The 20,760-nt window shown below is 38.9% G+C and overlaps 1 protein-coding gene across 4 annotated transcripts in view; it reads right to left on the reverse strand.

Annotated features, from left to right (window-relative positions):
- LOC120540355 (kelch domain-containing protein 8B-like) overlaps positions 1-20,760 on the reverse strand; it is a 472,238-nt gene that overhangs the window by 68,967 nt on the left and 382,511 nt on the right. For all 4 annotated transcript variants that reach the window (XM_039771041.1, XM_039771038.1, XM_039771039.1 and 1 more), the window contains one exon: positions 4,560-4,661. In XM_039771041.1, the coding sequence (XP_039626975.1) occupies positions 4,560-4,661 (102 nt within the window). The remainder of the gene's footprint in view (positions 1-4,559; positions 4,662-20,760) is intronic.

The following is a 20,760-nucleotide window of genomic DNA, read 5'->3' on the forward strand; positions in this document are numbered from 1 at the left end:
AGAGTTTATTTGGAGTTGTGAAAAAGTGCATGTCAATTGAAAAAGAATAACAAAAAAAAACTATAGGATACCAGTGTTGTTGCTTTGCCAATGGAAACTGCATGAAGCTAATGAGCACCATTGCCATCAGGGAGTTTTGAAAAAGGTCACCTTACAATGTGGAGGAAAAGTATAATTTGTGAAGAAGGAAGACATCAACCATTTTATTGGTCAGCAAGAAAGTAAACGTAAATGGCAATAACAAAGGTGTGCCATGTTTATGAGTGTTAGACCTTTGATTTTTCCTGTAGGCAGAAAGATTGATTCAAATGCAGAAGGACTTGTAGGATATGTCTGCTACTTCGGTTAAGTGAAAACATTTGATAAAGTTCAAGCACTGGTAGACATGCTGAATCTGCTAGACACTAATGGGAAAGAAACAGAGCTAATCACGAATCTGTACTGCGATCGGCGAGCAGCTTTGCATATTGACAGAGCAATCAGCGATTGGGTAGAAATAATACACGAAACATGACAAGGCTGTATTCTCTAACCAGATATTTCTCATTTTAAAAAGAGATGACTATGTGGGAAGTCAAAATGCTTGAAGCATTAATCAGTGGTGTGAATATCTATACTAATAAAAAGCAAAGCCCTCACTGACTCACTCAGTCACTTACTCACTGACTGACTGACTGACTCACTCGTCACTAATTCTCCAACTTCCCGTGTAGGTAGAAGGCTGAAATTTGGCAGGCTCATTCCTTACAGCTTACTTACAAAAGTTGGGCAGGTTTCATTTCGAAATTCTACGCATAATGGTCATAACTGGAACCTATTTTCGTACATATACTGTAATAGACTTCAGCTCGATGCGACACGCAACTCCGCCTCCCACGTAATTGAGTGCCTGCCCATATAAGGCCATCCATCAGCGGCAATCCAATAGAAACACTGCCGGTAAATATTCACGGGTGAAGGACTGTATTTATGCAGACGAAGATGAGATGGTCAGGGTGGTGTTTGGCACAAACTCAGCAAAACTGCGAGAGAAACTTTTAAGTGCCGGGTCTTAGCTAACATTAAATAAAGCCGTGGACATCGCACAAGATGGCACAAGCACAGCTGGGAACCTTCGATGCATGTACACCGAGTGGCTCACGTGAACTGACGCAGTGCACAGACAAAAAGCAACAGTTCCAAAGAGAGCTGAACAAAAACCACATTACACAATTGAGAAGGCAACAAAAAAATATGAAACGTGTGATACATACAAGCATATTCATAAGTGCAGCTACTGCGGAAACAAAGCACATGGTGGAAAAAGTCAATGTCCAGCTAAAGGAAGACAGTGAAAAAAAACCTGTGCATGCAGTGTGTCACGTCTCAGATAAAGAGGAAGACGAGCTGTTTATTGATGTAGTAAGAAACGAATCAATGAATGAAACCTCTTATCTTTACAACGATTGACAAACACGGAATGTAACTTGAACACAACACATCCTACAAATACGAACCTGATTAAAAGAAATAATGATAATCAAATCCTTGATGACAGCAACATTCATAACAGTCACAAAACAATTATATTGACAATCATGTTACGTTATTTTTAAAATGTTCCCTTTTCTTTTTCATAACTTCTTTAACACACTACTTCTCTGCTGCGATACCGCGATCTACATACTCTCAAATAGACAAACCACACACCATGGCGCAATGGAAGAGGCTTCGCCTCTAGCGCTGACGTCCGAGGTTCGATTCCTGAGAGGGGTTGCAGTGAGTGTGTACGCCTGATGAGCCCAGAATTAGGGCGAAACACGTGCCGCGTGCTCTATGCATTATTTGACAGTAAAACTATATATATATACACATATATTATATATACACACACACATACCTATATATCAGCACTTCCCGATTCATTTTACACTCGCACCCCCTTGGTTTGAGAAGAAGTATGAAAAAATATGAGGTTAACGCAGAAAAACAGATCACCAATTGAAGCTTTATGAATAATGGATATTTTATTCGCCATCAATAATTGTTTTGGTAAAGCCATACTCAGTGTAATCCTCCTTCCATTTTCTAATTTTTTCACGACTAGCCATGATTAAATGAACGGTAAAAAAGTAAGAGCGAAGCGACAGTGACTTATTGAGGCAGGCAGACTCGATGTAGTGCACGTCAAGTCGATCTAAAATGTGCAATCAGATTCGAAAAAATATATCTTTTCAGGTTCTATTTGGATATAAGTAGGTTCTATTTAGTCGACAGAAATATCTTTGGTAGGAATGAATTTAGTCTTTAAATTTCTATGGTGAAGAAAAATGTATGCAATGATGACTACATTTAACTTACATTCCTACCAAACATATTTCTGTCGACTAAATAAAAATTAATTATATTTAAAATTTAAATAGAACTTGAACAGATACGATAGTTCATAATACCCACGCAGCACTAAGTGCACGTAAGAGCGGGAGTCATCCGTTTTAACAAGTAGCGTATTGCACTGATACGAAATAGCTTGCCCATTTAATTGTTAAGGAATGGATAAATAAATTAAGATTTTGTACAAATGTTTTTCATTTTTCTTCCTCGATGGAATCTGGCACCCCCAGCATCCCAAAGGGTATATATATGTATATATGTGGATGTATGTGTATATACTGTATATATATACATATATATATATATATGTACCTGGATAAACGCTCCACTGCAACTTTGACCGCCAATTCAGAACTTTTGTTTTTTTAGTCATTTTGGAGGGTATTAAAACCATAATGTAGCAGTGCTACTATAAGTTAAAACTGCATTTCCCAGCAGTCCTTGCAGAGGCTCTGGTTGGTCTTCTGTCTGGGGTGCAGGGTCTGTTGGGGTCAAAGGGGGTCAGAGTGACTCTTAAAAGGAGGGCAGGTGTCCAAAGAAAAAGGGGTGTTTTTTGTTGTATTCTGCATTCCATGTACCTGTCTGGTTGCCTTCTGTTGATTTACCATACTTAGTCGTTGTGTTCTGGATTGTTTCATTGTTAGGGTCTGGATCATCTTCTGTCTACCTGTGTGCTGAGGACTGATGGTAGATTCATGGCTTTCCCGCAAGAAAAGGAACGCTCCTGAACTGCTCTCCCGTCTTCACCTTTACAGTGTCTAACGGTTTGACTGCTTTTTCATTCCCTTTCAACGTACAGATCGCTGGACTTACTATCGTCATCATCTCATTACATTCAGTGCTGTTTTCTATGGACTTTGCTGTGGGGGGTTGTTTATGTTTATGTGTTTAATGTAATATCACCGTAGGGGTACTGGGGTGGTATTGTTTTCATTTTATTTCATTATATTCTTTAATTGTTGTTTGATCCCAGTGTGCATTATTTTGTCTCTGTTTGTGAGTGTGTGCGGGTTGGGCTAAGGCTGGGAGCGTCCCTGGGATCTCCTCTATAAAAATAAATTAATCACCGTCTTCTTGACGGTGTGAATCTTAGCGGCACCGGACTGCTACAATAATGTGTGTGTGTGTATTTATTATTATTTAATGAGCTTCTGTAAAAAGTCAAATTTCCCCCCAGAGACAAATAAAGTTCTATCTATCTATCTAATGACATGCTACATCTAGTCAACATTTCTCTATGGGAGTGAGAGCTGGACTATCACCAAGGTGAAAGCTAGATTAGAAGCAGCAGAGATTTGGTTCTTGAGGAGAATGCTACGTATTGCAGGGGCCGAGAGAGTCTCCTGTCATGAAGTTTTACAAAGGGCGAATGTGTAAAGATGCACATGTACGATATATAAATAATAGATTCCTAAAAGGGCTCCACTAAGCAATTCCTAAGTGATACAACAGATGCAGGTAGTGTATTGCATTGTAGTTCACTATTTTAGCTTCCTTCGAATCCCCATAACTACATTAGTACAGTAGCACATTTACAGCACAGAAAATGATAAGTTTCCTAATAGAACTTCACCGTTTAGAGCAATTCCTAAGTGATACAGCAGAAGCACATGCTTAATGACAACAACTGCAACAAAGTAGATCGAATTTCTAGGACACACCCTGAAGAAGAACAAGTTAGATACATCATTCCTGACATGTTGCACAGAAGGTAGAAAGGACAGAGGAAGACAAAGATTAATGTACATAGACTGGACAGCTGATGCATGTGAGAGAGTTTGGGAGAACATCAACATTATCAGGACATGACAGAACAGACAGGAGCATTGGTTGGTAGCCAGTGTCAGTGTTGGACTTGGCCCTCACAATGGACTGGATTGGCCAGTCTAGCTGGCAAAGAAAGTGAACGCAGTCCTATACTGAGTATTAGTGTCTGTCTTGAAATCTCACATTTCATGTTTTTAACTGAAGAGAGCATCCTAACCCATATCATAAGTAAAACTCAAGCATTCTTCATATATTTGACGACCAACCTTGAGCTTAGGTTTTTGGATACCCTGACATAGAGTGTTCTGTAGTACAAAAAATTAAAAAATAATACATAACAATGAATTACAGCAAGTAGACAAGGTTTAAAGAGATAAACAATAGAGCAAGAAGCATAAAAAAAGAGTAAAAAAAGTCACCTAAACCTCCAACAGCGATGACTCTTCCTCCGAGATATCCTGCCACAAAGTCTGCCCGCTTCTCCCTCATACGTAATGTGCGTGTTGGCTTGCTCCAAACTCCTGTCAAGTAAAACAAAACACAAAATTAAAGATAAAAGGAAACCTTAGCAATCTGTTTTGAATGCAAATTAGGAGAAACCAAGTAACACATTACATTGCAATTTCTATTTTAGAAAACTATGGGCAGCATTACGAGCAATGGAAGTTCAACTCAAGTGTAGAAATTTCCACTGCTATTCATAAATAATGTTATATGTACTGGAAAAAATCCTGTGGTTTATTATCACAAATGTACTGATTTTCAATGTATGCTTTATGGCTTTAGCTCTCCTACTGTAGATTTGCTGACTGTAGATATACGCATTATTGGTGATTCTACTGTCCAGAACTTGAATTTTCTGGCTAATAATTACACAGTGTTTGCATCCTGCTTCCCTGGTGCCCATGTTATGGACATTGGAAGGAAGGCTTTGTCAGTTCAAGAAACATCAGATCAGAGACATCAACATTGCAATCTTGCATGTCACCATAAATGACATTTGATATCACCAGTCCAAAGTGCTGAAGAAGGACTTTGCGTCATTTTAGAACATTATAACAAACGAGAGGACCACAGGCCCAACAAAGCTTGCCTATCCTATCCACTTAATTCTTCTAAAATAACATCAAGTCTTGTTTTGAAAATCCCTACTGTTTCCCACACTACTTGGTCACTTATTCCATGCATCTATGGTTTTCTGTGTAAAGAAAAACTTCCTAATGTTTGTATGAAATTTACCCTTAACATGTTTCCAACTGTGTCCCTGTGTTCTTCATGAACTCATTTTAAAATAACCGTCTCGATCCACTGTACTAACTCCCTTCATAATTTTAAACACTCCAATCATGTCACCTCTTCATCTTCTTTTGCTTAAATTGAAAAAGCTCAGCTCTTTTAATCTGTCCGCATACACTTGTTCAAGCCATCAAGGATAGGACCCCGGTCACTAAAGTCTTCATCTCTGGACTGCTACAGATAATGAAAAGACCTAAAGAGGGCTACAGCAGACTTCTATCCCTGAATAACTGCCTGAGATCCTCCTACAAGGGACACCCTGTGGTGTCATCAGCAACTAGGACCTCTTCTGGGAGAGACCACACTTCTGTAGATAGGACCGACTGTATCACAGTTTGCTTTCAAGTATTTTTTATTACTTCAGTTAACGCATATGCCACGGTAAAATTCATGACAACTTGAAGATAAGAACACAAAGCACAATTTCTTTGTATTTCTTTGCAGGTTCAGATTAACTTGCTTAGCATCATGTCTGGCCCTTGTTACTATACATTATGGTTTAATTTGACGCTGTTGTTGGCATCTACGTTGCCTGATTATCCAATTCACATTTGGACAAGTGACTCGTCATATCCATGAACCTCGACTGCATCTACAATTAGTGCTTGGCCGACTACCACATGACTCTACAACCTAATATAACTGCTTAGCCAGCTCTTACAGTGTATTGAGAAGCATCTTGGATTACTTGGGGATGAGATGGGCAGCATTTACTTTATGATCCACCCATTAAATGTTGAATTTAACATTTATCTTCTTAATATTTGTATTTTTGTCCTTGCTTTGAGTGCTTTCCTGTTTTTAACTATAACAATTCCTTCCCTAAGCTTCGGTTCCTATTTCAAAACATCCCCTTATACATTAACAGATCTTTTTTTAAGAAATTGGATTCAATCATAACTTCATTTATTTTGAATTCTAAAAACCCAACACATTGAAAAGGCGACCCTACAACACCTTAAATCAGAAGGTGGCATAGTTCTACCTAATTTTCAGTTTTATTACTGGGTGGCAAACATACAAGCTATAAAAACCTGGACACTGACACAAATAAATGAACATACACAGGCAAAATTAAATCTTGCAGCACTTCTTTATATTCCTTGCTTGTATGTCAGTAAATACAAGGTGTTGTCAATATACTAACAATTCAATTGTCCTTCATTCACTAAGAATATGAAACCAATGTAGGAAACACTTTAAGTTAGAGAAGAGAGATAGAGAATTTTATTTCATAATAAACACCTTTTTCCACCCTCTCAAACATACACAGTTTTTAATGTTAGGGAAAAAAAATGGGATTAAATCATTTAGAGATTTGTATATAAATAATGTTTTCGCATCCTATAAACAATTACACTCCAAATTTAATCTCACATCAACACAATTTTTCTGCTATCTCCAAATTAGAAACTTTGCTAAACGAAATCTGCTCAGTTTTCCTCTCCTCCCACTATTTCTATTCCAGAAGAGATATTGATCAGTCCTGGGGACTCAGACAGCATTTCTATAATATATAAAAACATTTTAAAGTCCTTCCCTTTTAAAGATCCCAGAGCAGAGTGGGAAAAGGATCTCTTACTCAACATTTCAGAAAAGGACTGGGAGGTTGCCATGCACATTATTCACTCGAGCTTCACATGTGCAAAACATTTAATTATTCAACTTAGTGACTAAAATTTGGCCGAGCTGACCAAGTCAGCGAGCGAGGAAGATAAAGAACAAGAGGACCCAGCACAGGAAGAAGACACCGGCCTAACTCTCGAGCATCTCACAAGATCTCCAGATATTGGTTGAAGAATGGGACCCGCAAATGATTTGTTCTTTGCAATTTAGAAATGCTCTTGATGATGCCATGGAAGTGTATAAAAACCTCCTTACACAAACAAAAAAGCAGCACCAGCAACTGCCCATCATGATGTTCCTTACCCACAAAACACCGCCTAGTACGCCTTCAGTGGAAGAAGAAACTCCAGACGACAACAGCGGTGCTACACAGTCGCCTGAAGTGGCTCCTTTAGAAGAGCTGTAACACTCTCCTTTGTTAAAATTAAACTCATCGTTATCGTCGTCGGGTCATTGTTGGCGAGTACCCATAACTAATTTTCTACGTACTTAGTACATGTACGTACGTTTAGTGTAACTGTACACACATTTTACTGTATACAATTTTTTCTTGCATTGTACATATTTATTGCTGGTGGCCTGTCTATCATAATGGCTGCAACATATGTGATATCAGAGAAGCTCGATATCTTTAAAATAACATTTAGGTTTTACTGTATATAAACAGTATGTTTACATAAATAATTTCAACGAATCTTACCTAATATTTAAGAGAATATAAAGGGTTTATGCTGTATAACTGTGCTGGACATGTTTATAAGAGTGTGGAAGAGTTTATAAGGGCTTAAAATATATAAAAATAACCATACAAACATATAGTTTTTACTTCGCAGATTTTCACCTTTCATGGGGGGTTCTGGAACACAACCCCCCACGATTGAGGAGGGATCACTTGTATATGCCTATCTGACAGCCTTGGTGTCACAATCTCTCCTAACCCATTACTAGCTGTGTTTGGTGGTCTCCCAGAAGGGCTTAAAGTGGAGAAGGACAAACAAACTGTAATTACCTTTACTTCACTATTGGCATGTAGACTTGTTTTACTCAACTGGAAGAATCCTAAGTCACCTCTTTTAAGTCAGTGGGTAACTAATGCTATATACTATTTGAAATTGGAAAAAAAAAACTAATTCTCATTTACAGGTTTTGTGCAAAACTTTTTTAAAACCTAGCAGGACCTAATCAATAATATTTTAGAATAAGCATTTATATTGGGGGGAAAAGAATCCTTATACTCTTTACTACTCTTAAAAGTTTTGCTCTGGTTGTTGGCCTTCATGTGTTTCTGATGGGTGGGTGTTGATTTGGTTTTAGTTTTGACTTGATTGTATGGAATGTTATATGCTTTTAATAAACTCAATAAAAGATCAAAATACAATAATAATAACAACGCCTTCAAGTATTGACTCAATGCTGTGCATTCAGAGTCTTTTTCAGATTAATTTGGCTTCTTGTTTGTGGTTTAATTGACTTCTGTCACAATCCTACACAATTATTTTGTCTTTTCTACTGACTTGATTGTATGGAATGTTACATGCTTTTAATAAACTCAATAAAAGATCAAAATATAATAATAATAATAACAACGCCTTCAAGTATTGACTCAATGCTGTGCATTCAGAGTCTTTTTCAGATTAATTTTGATGCCGCACACTGTCAGAGTTGGCTTCTTGTTTGTGGTTTAATTGACTTCTGTCACAATCCTACACAATTATTTTGTCTTTTCTACTGACTTGATTGTTGTATGTGGAGAGAAAACACTTTTGCATTTCCACTCTTGTTAAGGTGTCTATCAGTCCAGTGCTCCATCCACGGGATGATAAAGTAGCTTCTGAAATGAATCAATTAAAATGTGTACAGCAAATAATTCTGCATTTAAAAATTACTTTTCATCTTATATTTTCAGAAATAAATAATCATCCATCCATTTTCCAACCCGCTGAATCCGAACACAGGGTCACGGGGTCTGCTGGAATTAATCCCGGGCAGGGTGCCAACCCACCGCAGAATAAATAATCATTTTATGCATAATTTAAAAAGTAAGTCTTGAGCCAAGTGAAAGCTATGCAGATTTTATTGATCCCACAGGAATGAAAAATCAAAAAAAAAGATCTCAATAATAATATTTTTGGTTCCTCCCAGATAACAATGAAGTCAGCTGCACAAAATCATTTGGAGACAATTCTCAGATTTTTCTCCCGAGAAGCAATACCCTGGTATTTTGACAAGCGTCTCCTGTTGAGTTTCAGCAGATATTTTAGCAAAGTCACACAATGGGCTCAGATTTTCCAATTATTGTCTTAAACTTTTTTTTGGCAATTTGAAAGTGTTTGCTTTGTGTCCTCAGTAATATAATGTGAAATGTGTTGACAGTTGTCTGTGGTTATTAAACACTTTACTATGATTACAGATCTGTAGTCCTTTCTTCTGAATAATACCAATAGTGGCCGTGCCCCACTTATATCAGACTCATTCCAGGAGAAAAGGGAGGCAGTGTGGCATAATGGTTAATAGTTTGTGGGTTTATATCCCACAACTGACACCACTGTGTGACCACGAGAAAGTCACTTCACCTACCTGTGCTTCAACTGGAAAAATAAAAGAAACATAATCATGATCGTGTTTGCAATGTTGGAAATCACATCAGATAAAGGTACTAATCCAGTAGGAAATCTTGAAAGAAATTAAAACAAGACTAGAAAGAGATCTCACAAAATATCACGCACTTTTCAAACCAAATTCTCAGTTTTGACTCTGTCTTGTAAGAACCTTTAGGAGAAACATCTGTGAAAAAGTTGATTCTTAAAATAAACATAAATGAAAATCTTTAAGGTCTCATGAACCATAAAAGATTAACCTTTGAGCACTAAAATTTTCCTATAGGAAATTTTGGTAATTAGTGACAATGTTGTGCAAGTTCACACCTCCCAAGAATTTGGTCAAAGTTCAGTTCACACAGATTAAAATGAATACATTCATGGTCATAATTCACCATTTCAATTTTGAACTAGCTCATGTTCAGTTCATTTTGTATTTTTTAAGGAGTGAGAATAAATGACCCATGAGTTTACTTTTTTCAATTTTGCTTGCCTTTATATTAGGCTATTACAATGTTCTTGAATGAAATACAATAATTAGGAAGACTTTTTTATTTAAATACACTTTGAGTTATATCAAGCAAAAAAACATGTTTAACTTGTGGTATCCGGCCGGGACGCCCAGGAGGACCAGAGGAGGACTTCTGCTTCCTCCAGACCGCGAGGGGGCATCCGCCCTGGTTATGTTGGGGGCCACGGGTAGAGAGCTTAGAAGCCCAGCCCTGTAGGGACCCGTGGCCACCACCAGGCGGCGCCCCGGTACCTGAATATCCCTGGAGCCCAGCACTTCCGCTACACCAGAAAGTGCTGGGGGGAAGACGACAGGGGACACCCGGACGGCTTCTGGGTGCACAGCCGGCACTTCCGCCACACTGGGGCGTGGCTACGGAAGAGTGCCGGGAAGCAGCTGGAGCCCATCCGGGTTCCTATTTAAGAGGCCGCCTCCCTTCAGTCAAAGATGGTGGAAGAGGACGGAGCTAGAGAGAGGACAGGAGGCGGCCAAGAGAGAGGCACAAGGACTGTGAGGCCTGGACATTTGGGGGAACGGTGCTGGAGGCACTGGGAAGTGCACGGACTCTAGTTGTTGTACATAATTGTAAATAAAGGGTGTGTGGTGAAATTAAGATGTCCGTCTGTGTGTGTCCGGGTTCAAGTCCACAAACTGTATAGGCTAATATCCTCCTGGTCAAAAAAGAAATTAAACAGATGCAAGTATACATTTAAATTACAGCTCTATTTCCAACAGTGTGACACAGAGGATGACTGTGAAACCAGCATATAGGTGAACTAACTTATTACACTGCCGGTCAAAATTCACGTCACATATTGCATGTCCAACGTGGAAAAATACAAAGAGACCTTGCAAAGTCCAAAACTTTGCTAAAAGTGAATGTGGAGCTTCACCATGAGCTGGTGTCAGTGGGGGTGCAGCTTAAGCACAAGCAGACAGACACAGACAGGGCCTTTTTGATTTTACGTTTTTTCTGCCAAATACAAGTAAATGGAAACAAACTGTACGAAATAAATATTCGTAAAAATCCACTATTTGTGCTTATCTCAGTGGTTCTCAACCTTTGGGGCGGGCCCCACTAGGGGGTCGCGAAGTAACAAATAGGGCGTGCGAAGATGTGAAAAGAAAACAGAATGAAAAATATGAAAAAAAACACCTGTTGAAACCAAAACAAATTAACGTAAACTACATTCTGATACTAGAACAATAAATATAGAGTTAGATAAATGTCGATAAAAGTTAAGTAGGTATAATAAAATATGCATCTACATTTCAAAAAAACTGTTATGAAAACTCGGGTCGCAAATACTTAAAGGTTGAGAAAACGCTGGCTTATCTGAATACCAGATTCGGTTCCACCTCTTCATTACAGGGTAAGGCAAAACATTTAATCTGGAACTAAACCATTTCCAGAATGTCACATAAAACTGAACAAGCTCATGTTCAAGTTCTTCACTTGCAACTACGTTACGTGAAGTTCATTGAGCTTGTTCATTGATCACGGTCTTTTGAAATTGGTGCATGCACAACACGGATTACTGATTATTATTTACCCCATACAAATTGGCTACTCATTTTATGTTATGATTAAGAAATTATTGCACAACAAAAATATTTTTTATTTAATAAAACATTTTGAAATGGCTTATTCATTTTGTACCATGCTTTAAAATTCACAGTAAGTGCATTAGCACTAGCAGCAGATATGCTTTTGTTAATAAATGCAAGTTTAAAAACAAGCAGCTTTTTTAAGACTACAGCAAAAGTACAAGAGGGAAAATATAAAGTGGGGGCTCACATATTCTTGGGGTACACTGAGGGGCCTTGGAAAAATAAAGCCTGAGAACCACTGCCCAAAAAATAAAACAGCTGGAGTTTGGCCATATTGGGAACTTCTTTGCTCAGTTGTGTGATGTGAAGGAAAAAATGCAGAAAACCCGTACACCAGGATTGTTGAATATGCAGTGGCAATAAACCTTCAACAGTATTTTTTTGTTAGCATTATACCCCTTACCACCCTTGAAATTCGTGAGTGAAGCTGTTTGTTTAAACATGGACAATGACCACTGTGGTTCTTCTTTCTAGCACTATAATCTCACTGTCACCTGCCTACTTTACCTCCTGTTTGCTCTTAATGTGATTGGTTCATATTCTTGAAACAATTCAGTTTAACATGATGTTCTTCTTCCTGAGGAACACTGTAAACCATATACGTTCTCCTCTGCTGTTTTTGTACAAGTAAGAAATATGGAGATTCTTCATTCCACCCATATACCTCATTAAGGGGAAGCAAACTTCCTGAACGGGCTTGTGTTGCTCTGCATTTGGAGAATGCGGAGTCAAAAAATACTTCCAAACATCCTCCTTGATATTTAATTTTGGTAGTTTTGGTGGACACTACTTTTGTTTTCTCCTGGTATGCACAGGTACACATTAAGAAGCATGAATTCAGTTTTTTCCAGGCTAAATTTATGAAAACATATGTTCATCTGTTTGGTGACTTACAAAGAACATGTTTTGCTAGAGGGACCCAAGTAAACATTAGTGTATCAAAGTTGCCAATCAAAATCTGACATTTGTGTGTACAAATTCCACAGATTTGAACTCTGATATAGTAGCATTTCTAATCAGTATTCTATTTTATCTTTTATTTGTTCTCTATGCAAATTCAGGATTTGCATATTAAGCTATAATGTTGTGTCTGGCCTGCCAAGGGGGATGTTATTTGCAGTGATGTGCAGAGGGCACAGACAGATGAGAAACTGTGAATCATTCTTTTTTTATATAGCTTGAGGCTGCCTGGCACTACAGCAGTTCATATCCACACGCCGTGGACTTTAGATAGTTAACAGCAAAGCAGACTTCTGTTCTCTCACACACACACATACACGACATACATACACACCAATGTGTGATTTTCACGGGCAGTTAATCGTAACTCCAGCATCTTTCTCACTCTCAACTCAAGGTCAACCCAGGCTTTTCAGCAAGAAACTGAAATGTTTATCAATCATATCTCGTTTCAGTGTAAATTGCAGAATGGTACCAAGCATGGAGCAAAAGTCATATTCTGCCTTATGGCAGCATTTATTCCAGGCAGCAAATAACTATGTATCATCCGTCCAACAAAGCAATGTGACCTGGAATGATAGGCCCAGGTCAAAACACAATCTGCCTGAAAACAGAAGAATGCAGATAGCCGGCATCATTTATATTTTAAACGTTCAGCTTTATCTCCCTGTGCCTTTATCTGTTCACTTTATAGATTTCTATCACACTAAGTATTAAGTCTCTCTACTTACAGTATATGACTAGAGTAACCAGATTCTCTTGAAGCTCAGTTGAGCAGGTTTTAATGACTCATAAATGTAATCCCATATTTTTAATATTGTCTAATTCTCTGTCATCATGCTGGTATTTGAGGACACACCATTATTATTTTTCCCCAGAGATATTACAGGTTGAACATGCAAGAACTTCACAGATCTAGAAGAAGCCTTACAGAGCCACTCAGATTATAAAAGCTAAATTATTAATGTGTAGTAGGCAGCGTGTCAAACACATCAGGTAGTAAATAACAAAAATGAAGCACACACCTTCTTACAGACCACAAAGGAGGACTTACCACAAAAATGCTATGAATGTATCAATTAATGCGGTCATATAATTTATACACAAAACTTTAAAATGTGTTTTCTTAGCTGCAGGTTGTCATGCACGCGTGTCAGAGTGTCACCCTCCAAGCTCCTCCCTGGTGTATGTGCTTTCACCCCGGACTGAGAGGGGACACTGCTGCTAATTGTCTTGTCTTCGTCTTTGTCAGAGAAGCTGCCCAGTGAGGGCAACTGACTGCGCCCCTTCCGGTCCTCGGGCCATAAATGCACAATTTTATTGGAAGGAGGCATCACTTGTACTTCGATCACCTGAAGACAGGCAAAGCAAGTATATTTGTCCTAGCCACATTACTTTGGTGGTGACAGTTTGGTTTCATTTTCTCACCATCAAGTGTTTGTTTTTATTTGAATGTTTAAGCAAACAGGTTGTCCAGGTTGGCGCCCCAAATTTTATTTTTTGTTGAGCCTGTCATTCCCAAGAATGAGCACAAGGTATTGGGTTGTCCGTCTTTTGTCCGAAAGCCATTTACTTGACACAAACTTTTGTTGGAAGGATACAAAGCAAGGGATCTGGCCACCACATTGACATGGCTGTGAGCTTCACAATCACAAAACATTTGATCAGTCAGTACTTACTTGTTTTGAATAGAACTGATGTGACTGGTGAATAACCCCTGGGTATTGATGTACCTGCTAATGCAGCAATGCAGAATGTCTGTTCAGCTACTGCACTGACATATCAGCTATGACTGAAATATGGGAAAAACAAATGCTTTTTAGGAATACGTTGGGACACCTCAATGGGCCTGAAATATGGGATTATCCCAGGAAATATGTCAGCTTCTTGTCACCCTGCATATTGCTCTTTTTGTTGTTCCTGACAGAATGCCTCATACAGTTTATGTCTAAAATCTGCAGTGCCCATTTATGATACCATGCAGTTCTGGACCTTAATGACCAGTTTTGAGTGTGGAGTTAGAAGGAGCTAGCTGCTTAACAGGGCAAGTCATGGAGCAGCTGCAATTTATCCCAGCAAGCACTGGGCATAAGGCAGGAACAACATCTGGAGAAAATTCCAGTTTATCACAGGGTAACATCCTCATACATGATAATTGAATATTTGATTATCTTTTTCATCTTTTGTGTCAAATTTTATCTCACTGTCCTCCTTCTATTCTCACAATACTAACATTTATTGTGGAAAATATTCAATCACAGAGCAAATGAGGCTGGGGCAAATACCTTTTCAGGATGATGTCTGTGAGTAGAACTTATTGGCACACTAGAGCAAATCTCTTTTTAAGCTTTTCTAAGTTAACCAGACTGATCACCTTTCAGGAAATACATTCTTCTGCTGGCCAGGATTCCTCCATATTCTCTGAGCTCATAGCATACTAAAACAAGTACGAATTAAAGTCCTGAATTACATCACCCCTACAGATTATGTGAGGACACCTAATGGCATTTAATGAGATGTGCCATTAAAAGGGGAATGGAGATCACTTGTTTACATGAAACGCAGTGGGAATTTTAACAAAGTGTTGAGTCATGTAGTTGAAAAAAAGACTATGGGGACATTTGAAATTTTGGGACCACTAAGCTATCCAATGAGTCTGATATGCCGAGTGGTCTGTTCTCATTTTTTTACTTTTTCTTGCTCTTATGTTTGCATATTAATTTACAGCCATGACACTTCCGCTGTAAATCAGCCAATGCTGCCACTCCAGATCTGAATAACCTCTTTTCGTAAAGCATTAAACAATGAAATTGTTTTTTGTGGGACTTTTTGCTTCATATACTTCTATGCTTAACTGGAAGATCAGTTGCCAAAATGAATTAACCTTGGGGTGTTAAAACATTGAGTTCATGAAGCCATTGTGAAAGCATCCTGGCTGATATGCCAGCTCAATGTGATTTCTGCAGTAAGTCTGAAGCTGTTAAGCAGGTTTTTATATCATGACTGTTTACATCACAACACTCAAATGGAAATAAATATAGAAACATGTGAAGGGGGAGGGAAATCTATTTGCTTACAGAGATACTATTACATTTTGTCAAAATTTATGTGATCTGATTACTTTGAAAAATGACAAATCGGCACCATGGAGCGAAGGTGCGCATTTGTGAAGTAGCGAAATGGAAACAAGAAATTTGATTACTCATTTAGAATGACATAGATGCTTATAGTGTTCACAATTTATATTCATGTATTGCATTATCACGTACAGCCTCCCCTTACTTTGCGAAGCTAATACATTCCTGAAAAAGGATGAATTTTCATAATGTGAACACATAATTACCGTTAATTTAAAGTGGAAAAAAAATAAATGTTCCTTTTTCCCAAATAATAAATCCCACTTTTGGTCAAATAACCATAAAATATATGAAAATTGACAGAATTAATTTAATAACATTAGTCATCAAAACAAAACTTTAGACATTCTTCCATAATTTCAACTAAAGCTGTTTATCTGTTGTGGTCCCCGGCCGGGCTCCACGCCCAGGAGGACCAGAGGAGGGCTTGTGCCTCCTCCAGACTGCGAGGGGCCGTCCGTCCTGGTTATGTTGGGGGCCTCGGGTAAAGGGCTTGGAAGCCCAGCTCTGTAGGGAACCGTGGCCACCACCAGGCGGTGCCCCGATGTCGGTATATCCCGTGTGGTGGAGGCCACGGGTCCCTACAGGGCTGGGCTTCCAAGCCCTCTACCCGAGGCCTCCAGCATAACCAGGACGGACGCCACCTCACGGTCTAGAGGAGGCACAAGCCCTCCTGTGGTCCTCCTGGGCGTCCCGGCCGGGGACCACACTGTGCTTTATCACTTTTAGTTTCACATTTAAAGGAATGGCCTCTTGATCTTTCGTTGGATATTCCATTTCTTTCATAGTCTGTTTTTTTTGGTGTTCTGATGGTCAAGGGAACATAAGACGACAAGTGAGCAATACATGTGACAAGTTGACTGCACTTAGCTGTGAGAACGATTGTAACATCACCAAGATCCAAACACGCCTCACACATCCAGTCATGTCCAACTCCAGGCACAGCAGACAGGTCTGTTTGGAATGACTGTGAAGATGATCGGGCTGTGGACATCTTGAAAAATATTCTCAGCTCACTGTAGAAAATTCAGCTACATTGTGGTTTGTAAAGGCCTATTGGGACAAGATTAGCTTTACATCAGAAGGTGGAGTAAAGTAATTCTTACCGGAAGACCGCTGTAATTTTGGTCCCATCATGTCATTAACTTTTTATGGACTGCATGCTCATGTCTCAAAAATAATTATGTGGCCTTGTACCTTCTAAAAAAAAATAGTCCAGTGGTTAAACTAGTCCTGTGCAAATCAATATGTCAGTAAACATATGTCATTCCTGGGCCCCTGAATGAAACTGCTGTAATTCCTGGAAAACCGGGAACAGCAAAGCTTGCATATATAGCATGTAAAAATTGATCAAGAAATAACAGAGTTATAGTTGACAATAATTAAGTGCCACAGTTTTTTGGTCCATGGTGTAGCGTGTTGCCTATTAATTCAGTCAACATCAGAGCAGCAGCAGTCGTCGGTCTCCCAGCTCCCACTAAGACTGAGCACAGTGGACTGGGAGGAGTCTGCACTCTGCAGCTCATGAATCCCAGGATGGGGCAGACTTCATTGACGTCTGTCAGACAACAGCTTTGAACAGCAACTTCAAATTGCAATGCGTCAGTCTGTTGCATCCGCACTATCTGTGCCAAGAAACTTGCCATCACAGAATGATGACAAGAAACTGGATGCATCAGTAAAAGCTGAAATGGAGGTGTTTCAGAGCAACGGCAAGCGTGGGCGTTGTTTAGAACAAGTGTATCAGTTTCTGATGACTGTGCCGCCTACTTCAGTGGAGGGAGAACATGCTTTCTCAGCGGCTGGCGTACTCTGCATGAAGGTGCGCTCTCGCTTGGACGACCACACGCTGGACACGTTGTGTTTTCTACGCTCTTATTACCGCAACTAACTAGATACATGTACTTATATGACAGCAAGAACTACTTGTAGATAAAGTTAGTCTTTTATTGGTGTCAACATATTGCAGTAGTTTTATTAAAAATAAGTGTCAGTCGTTCTAAAACCGTTCACATGTGAGATGCCCGTGCACTGTCATCCCCGGTCACCCATAGTATTTTCCCCATGACATGCGGAATTCCCAAATTCCCTGGAATGGATAAACTTGTCCAGGAATGGATTCCCTAGTGTGAAACATAAAACAACGGGAAACAGATCACCATGCACTTTTACATTTGTTTGAGAGTGAAAAAATCTAATTTAACAAGTTTTTTCATTTGACAGATTTCTTACTTGTTGTCCATGAAATGAAGTCATTTAAACACTGCTTGTGTTGTGAATGGCTTGCCCGAAAGTATGTCCAAGGACCTTGGCTCAGGATTTCTAAAGCTTAGCATTCATAATGAGCTTTCCCAAAACATTAAGCAGTTTTTGACCTACACAGCAACCACAAAGGGGAAAGGTCAGCAACAAAACAATCCATTCTAATCATCTATGCCAAAAGAAAAAAGGAGAAAAAGGGAGGGAAAACCATGAAAATTCTGGATCTTTGAAAATATGGTTTGTCATCCAAAGAAAGAGGAATCTTTAAAGAAGGTCAAAGGAGAAATGCAATATGTGGTAAAAAGGCAACTCATTAAACAAATCCAGTCCAAAATGCAAATTTGAAAAAAAAAAAAAAACATTAAATGAAGCGAAAAATCAAAGAGTAGGAATCCCAAAGATCTTACAAAACAAATGTTCAAAATAAATCTGGAAGATCTGACCTTCTGCCGGGGTAGCCCTTCAAACGTTATGTCAAGGTGGCCCGGTCCCCTGAAACTCAATTGTAAGAGCACAGGGCTCATAAATTAAAAAAATAAAAGGAATACACAAGGGATAATAAAAGGGTTACCAACACAAAATCCCCCACACCTTCACACCACTACCACCAGCCTGGACTGTTGACAGAAGGCACACTTGGCGCATGGATTCATTGTTGCCACCAAATGTTGATCCTGTAATCTGTGGGCCTCAGAAGAAATTGAAGCTCATCAGACCAGGCTGTATTTTCCCCTCCTTCAGTAACCCAGTTTTGGTGAGCCCATGGGAGCCTCAGTTATCTGTTCTTGACTCACTGGAATGCCACCCGACATGGTCTTCTGCTATTGTAGCCAATCCATCTCAAAAGTTTGAGTCCAAGATGCTTTTCTGCTCAACACAATTGTACAGTGTTGTTATCTGATTCTTATTCTGTCAGCTCAAACCAGTCTGGCCATTCTCCTCTGACCTCTCTCATAAAGAGGGTGCTTATGTCCACAGAATGGTCTCTTACTTGGTGTTTTTTTGCTTTTTGCACCATTATGAGTAAACTATAGAGACTGCTGTGCATTAAAATGCCAGGAGATCAGCAGCCCACGCCACACCAACAATCACGCCACAGGTGAAATCACTAACATCACATTTTTTTCCCATTCTGGTATAACAATATATAACTGGCTAGACCTCCATAACAGCAAGTTTGTTTGAAGAAGCACATGTTTCCTTTAGATGTTTTAGACAGAGAGAGGGACAATGTACAGATAACACTATCTATTTAACCCTAACCCCCTAAATGTTACCGTTTCTTACAGCAAATTTCCATGAGATGCAAGCAGCACAGGAATATTTGAATTTCCTCCAAAAATATCAAATGAAACATCATTTGAACATAATATGAAAACAAGCAGACTGAACACTTACAGACATGTGGCAGTATGCCAAGTCATTTTTGATCACAGTCACTTTTTGTTATTTATCACTTTCTTGTTCACACCGAGTGAAATACTCTAATATATACTATGTGAATTGAACGCTATGCAGCAGGAGGCTAAAAATAACCATTAGAAATGTATTCTTTTTTCATATAAGCAATTTCCAAACAGCTAAATAAACTCAACCTGCTGAAGAAGAGTTGAGAGAGATGAAAAAAAAAATCAATGCCTGAGTGCACACACGCCACTGTGTCTGTAGATTGTTTCTTGGATAGGCCGGGTTATAAATGAGTGGAGGCACTAGGAGGTTTGATTCAAGAAGATTAAATCGGCAACATCTTTTGAAAAATAAAGGCTACATTTGGACAGATGTGTAGTCCCATTTTAACTGAGACCACACAACTTCCCAAATATAATTCACTGAGCAGAAGCCGCATTTTCACCATCCATTCTGATGTCCTCTGCATTTGTCCGTTTAGCTGACACTTTCAATTGGAGAATTGAAGAAGTGGCAGTTTGAGTGATAGTGAGTTGTAACCATACCGAGACGGCTGGTCAGAAATGTTATTGAGGGACAACAGAATTCAAATATGGTCAATGGTTTACTAATGGTTTGTTGATTTGAAACACGGCTCTGACACAAATTGTCATTATAACTTCACTATGTAATGACACTGAATAGTATTTCTTCTTCCTTTTAAGTCTTCACACTTTGAAATTAAGCAAAAAGAGGTCTATTAGTGGCACAATGTGTACTTGAGACATAATCAACATGCATGCAGGACTTAGTAAAGTCAAAGGAAATCTGCCCCCTCTGAAGCAGAGCAAAAACTCCCTCATTATAATAACAAGGGTATTGATTCACACATATGCCAGGCATCATCATTTTCAACTGTTAACAACATATACAAATTCTTAAAAGAGCTATTCACCCTTTTCTATGGTACAGGTTACTCAACTTTTATCCCTTTAGTCCCCATCATAATCGATTAATGTAATTTACTGTACATTGGGGTCGAATAAGGCACTGCAGGGTCCCACAGGAAAATGTTGGAATACAAACCCGGTCATCCCCATTTAATTGAATTACAACATAATAAAATAAAAGGGCCAATATGCGTGCCGCTATAGACAACAAAGGAAACTGTTAAAGTAAAGAAAGCCATCTGGCTGTATTAGCGCCTTCTATCATGTTTTAGGGAGCTCCTCTC

This window comes from Polypterus senegalus, chromosome 12, assembly GCF_016835505.1.
Source record: "Polypterus senegalus isolate Bchr_013 chromosome 12, ASM1683550v1, whole genome shotgun sequence".
NCBI lineage: Eukaryota > Metazoa > Chordata > Cladistia > Polypteriformes > Polypteridae > Polypterus > Polypterus senegalus.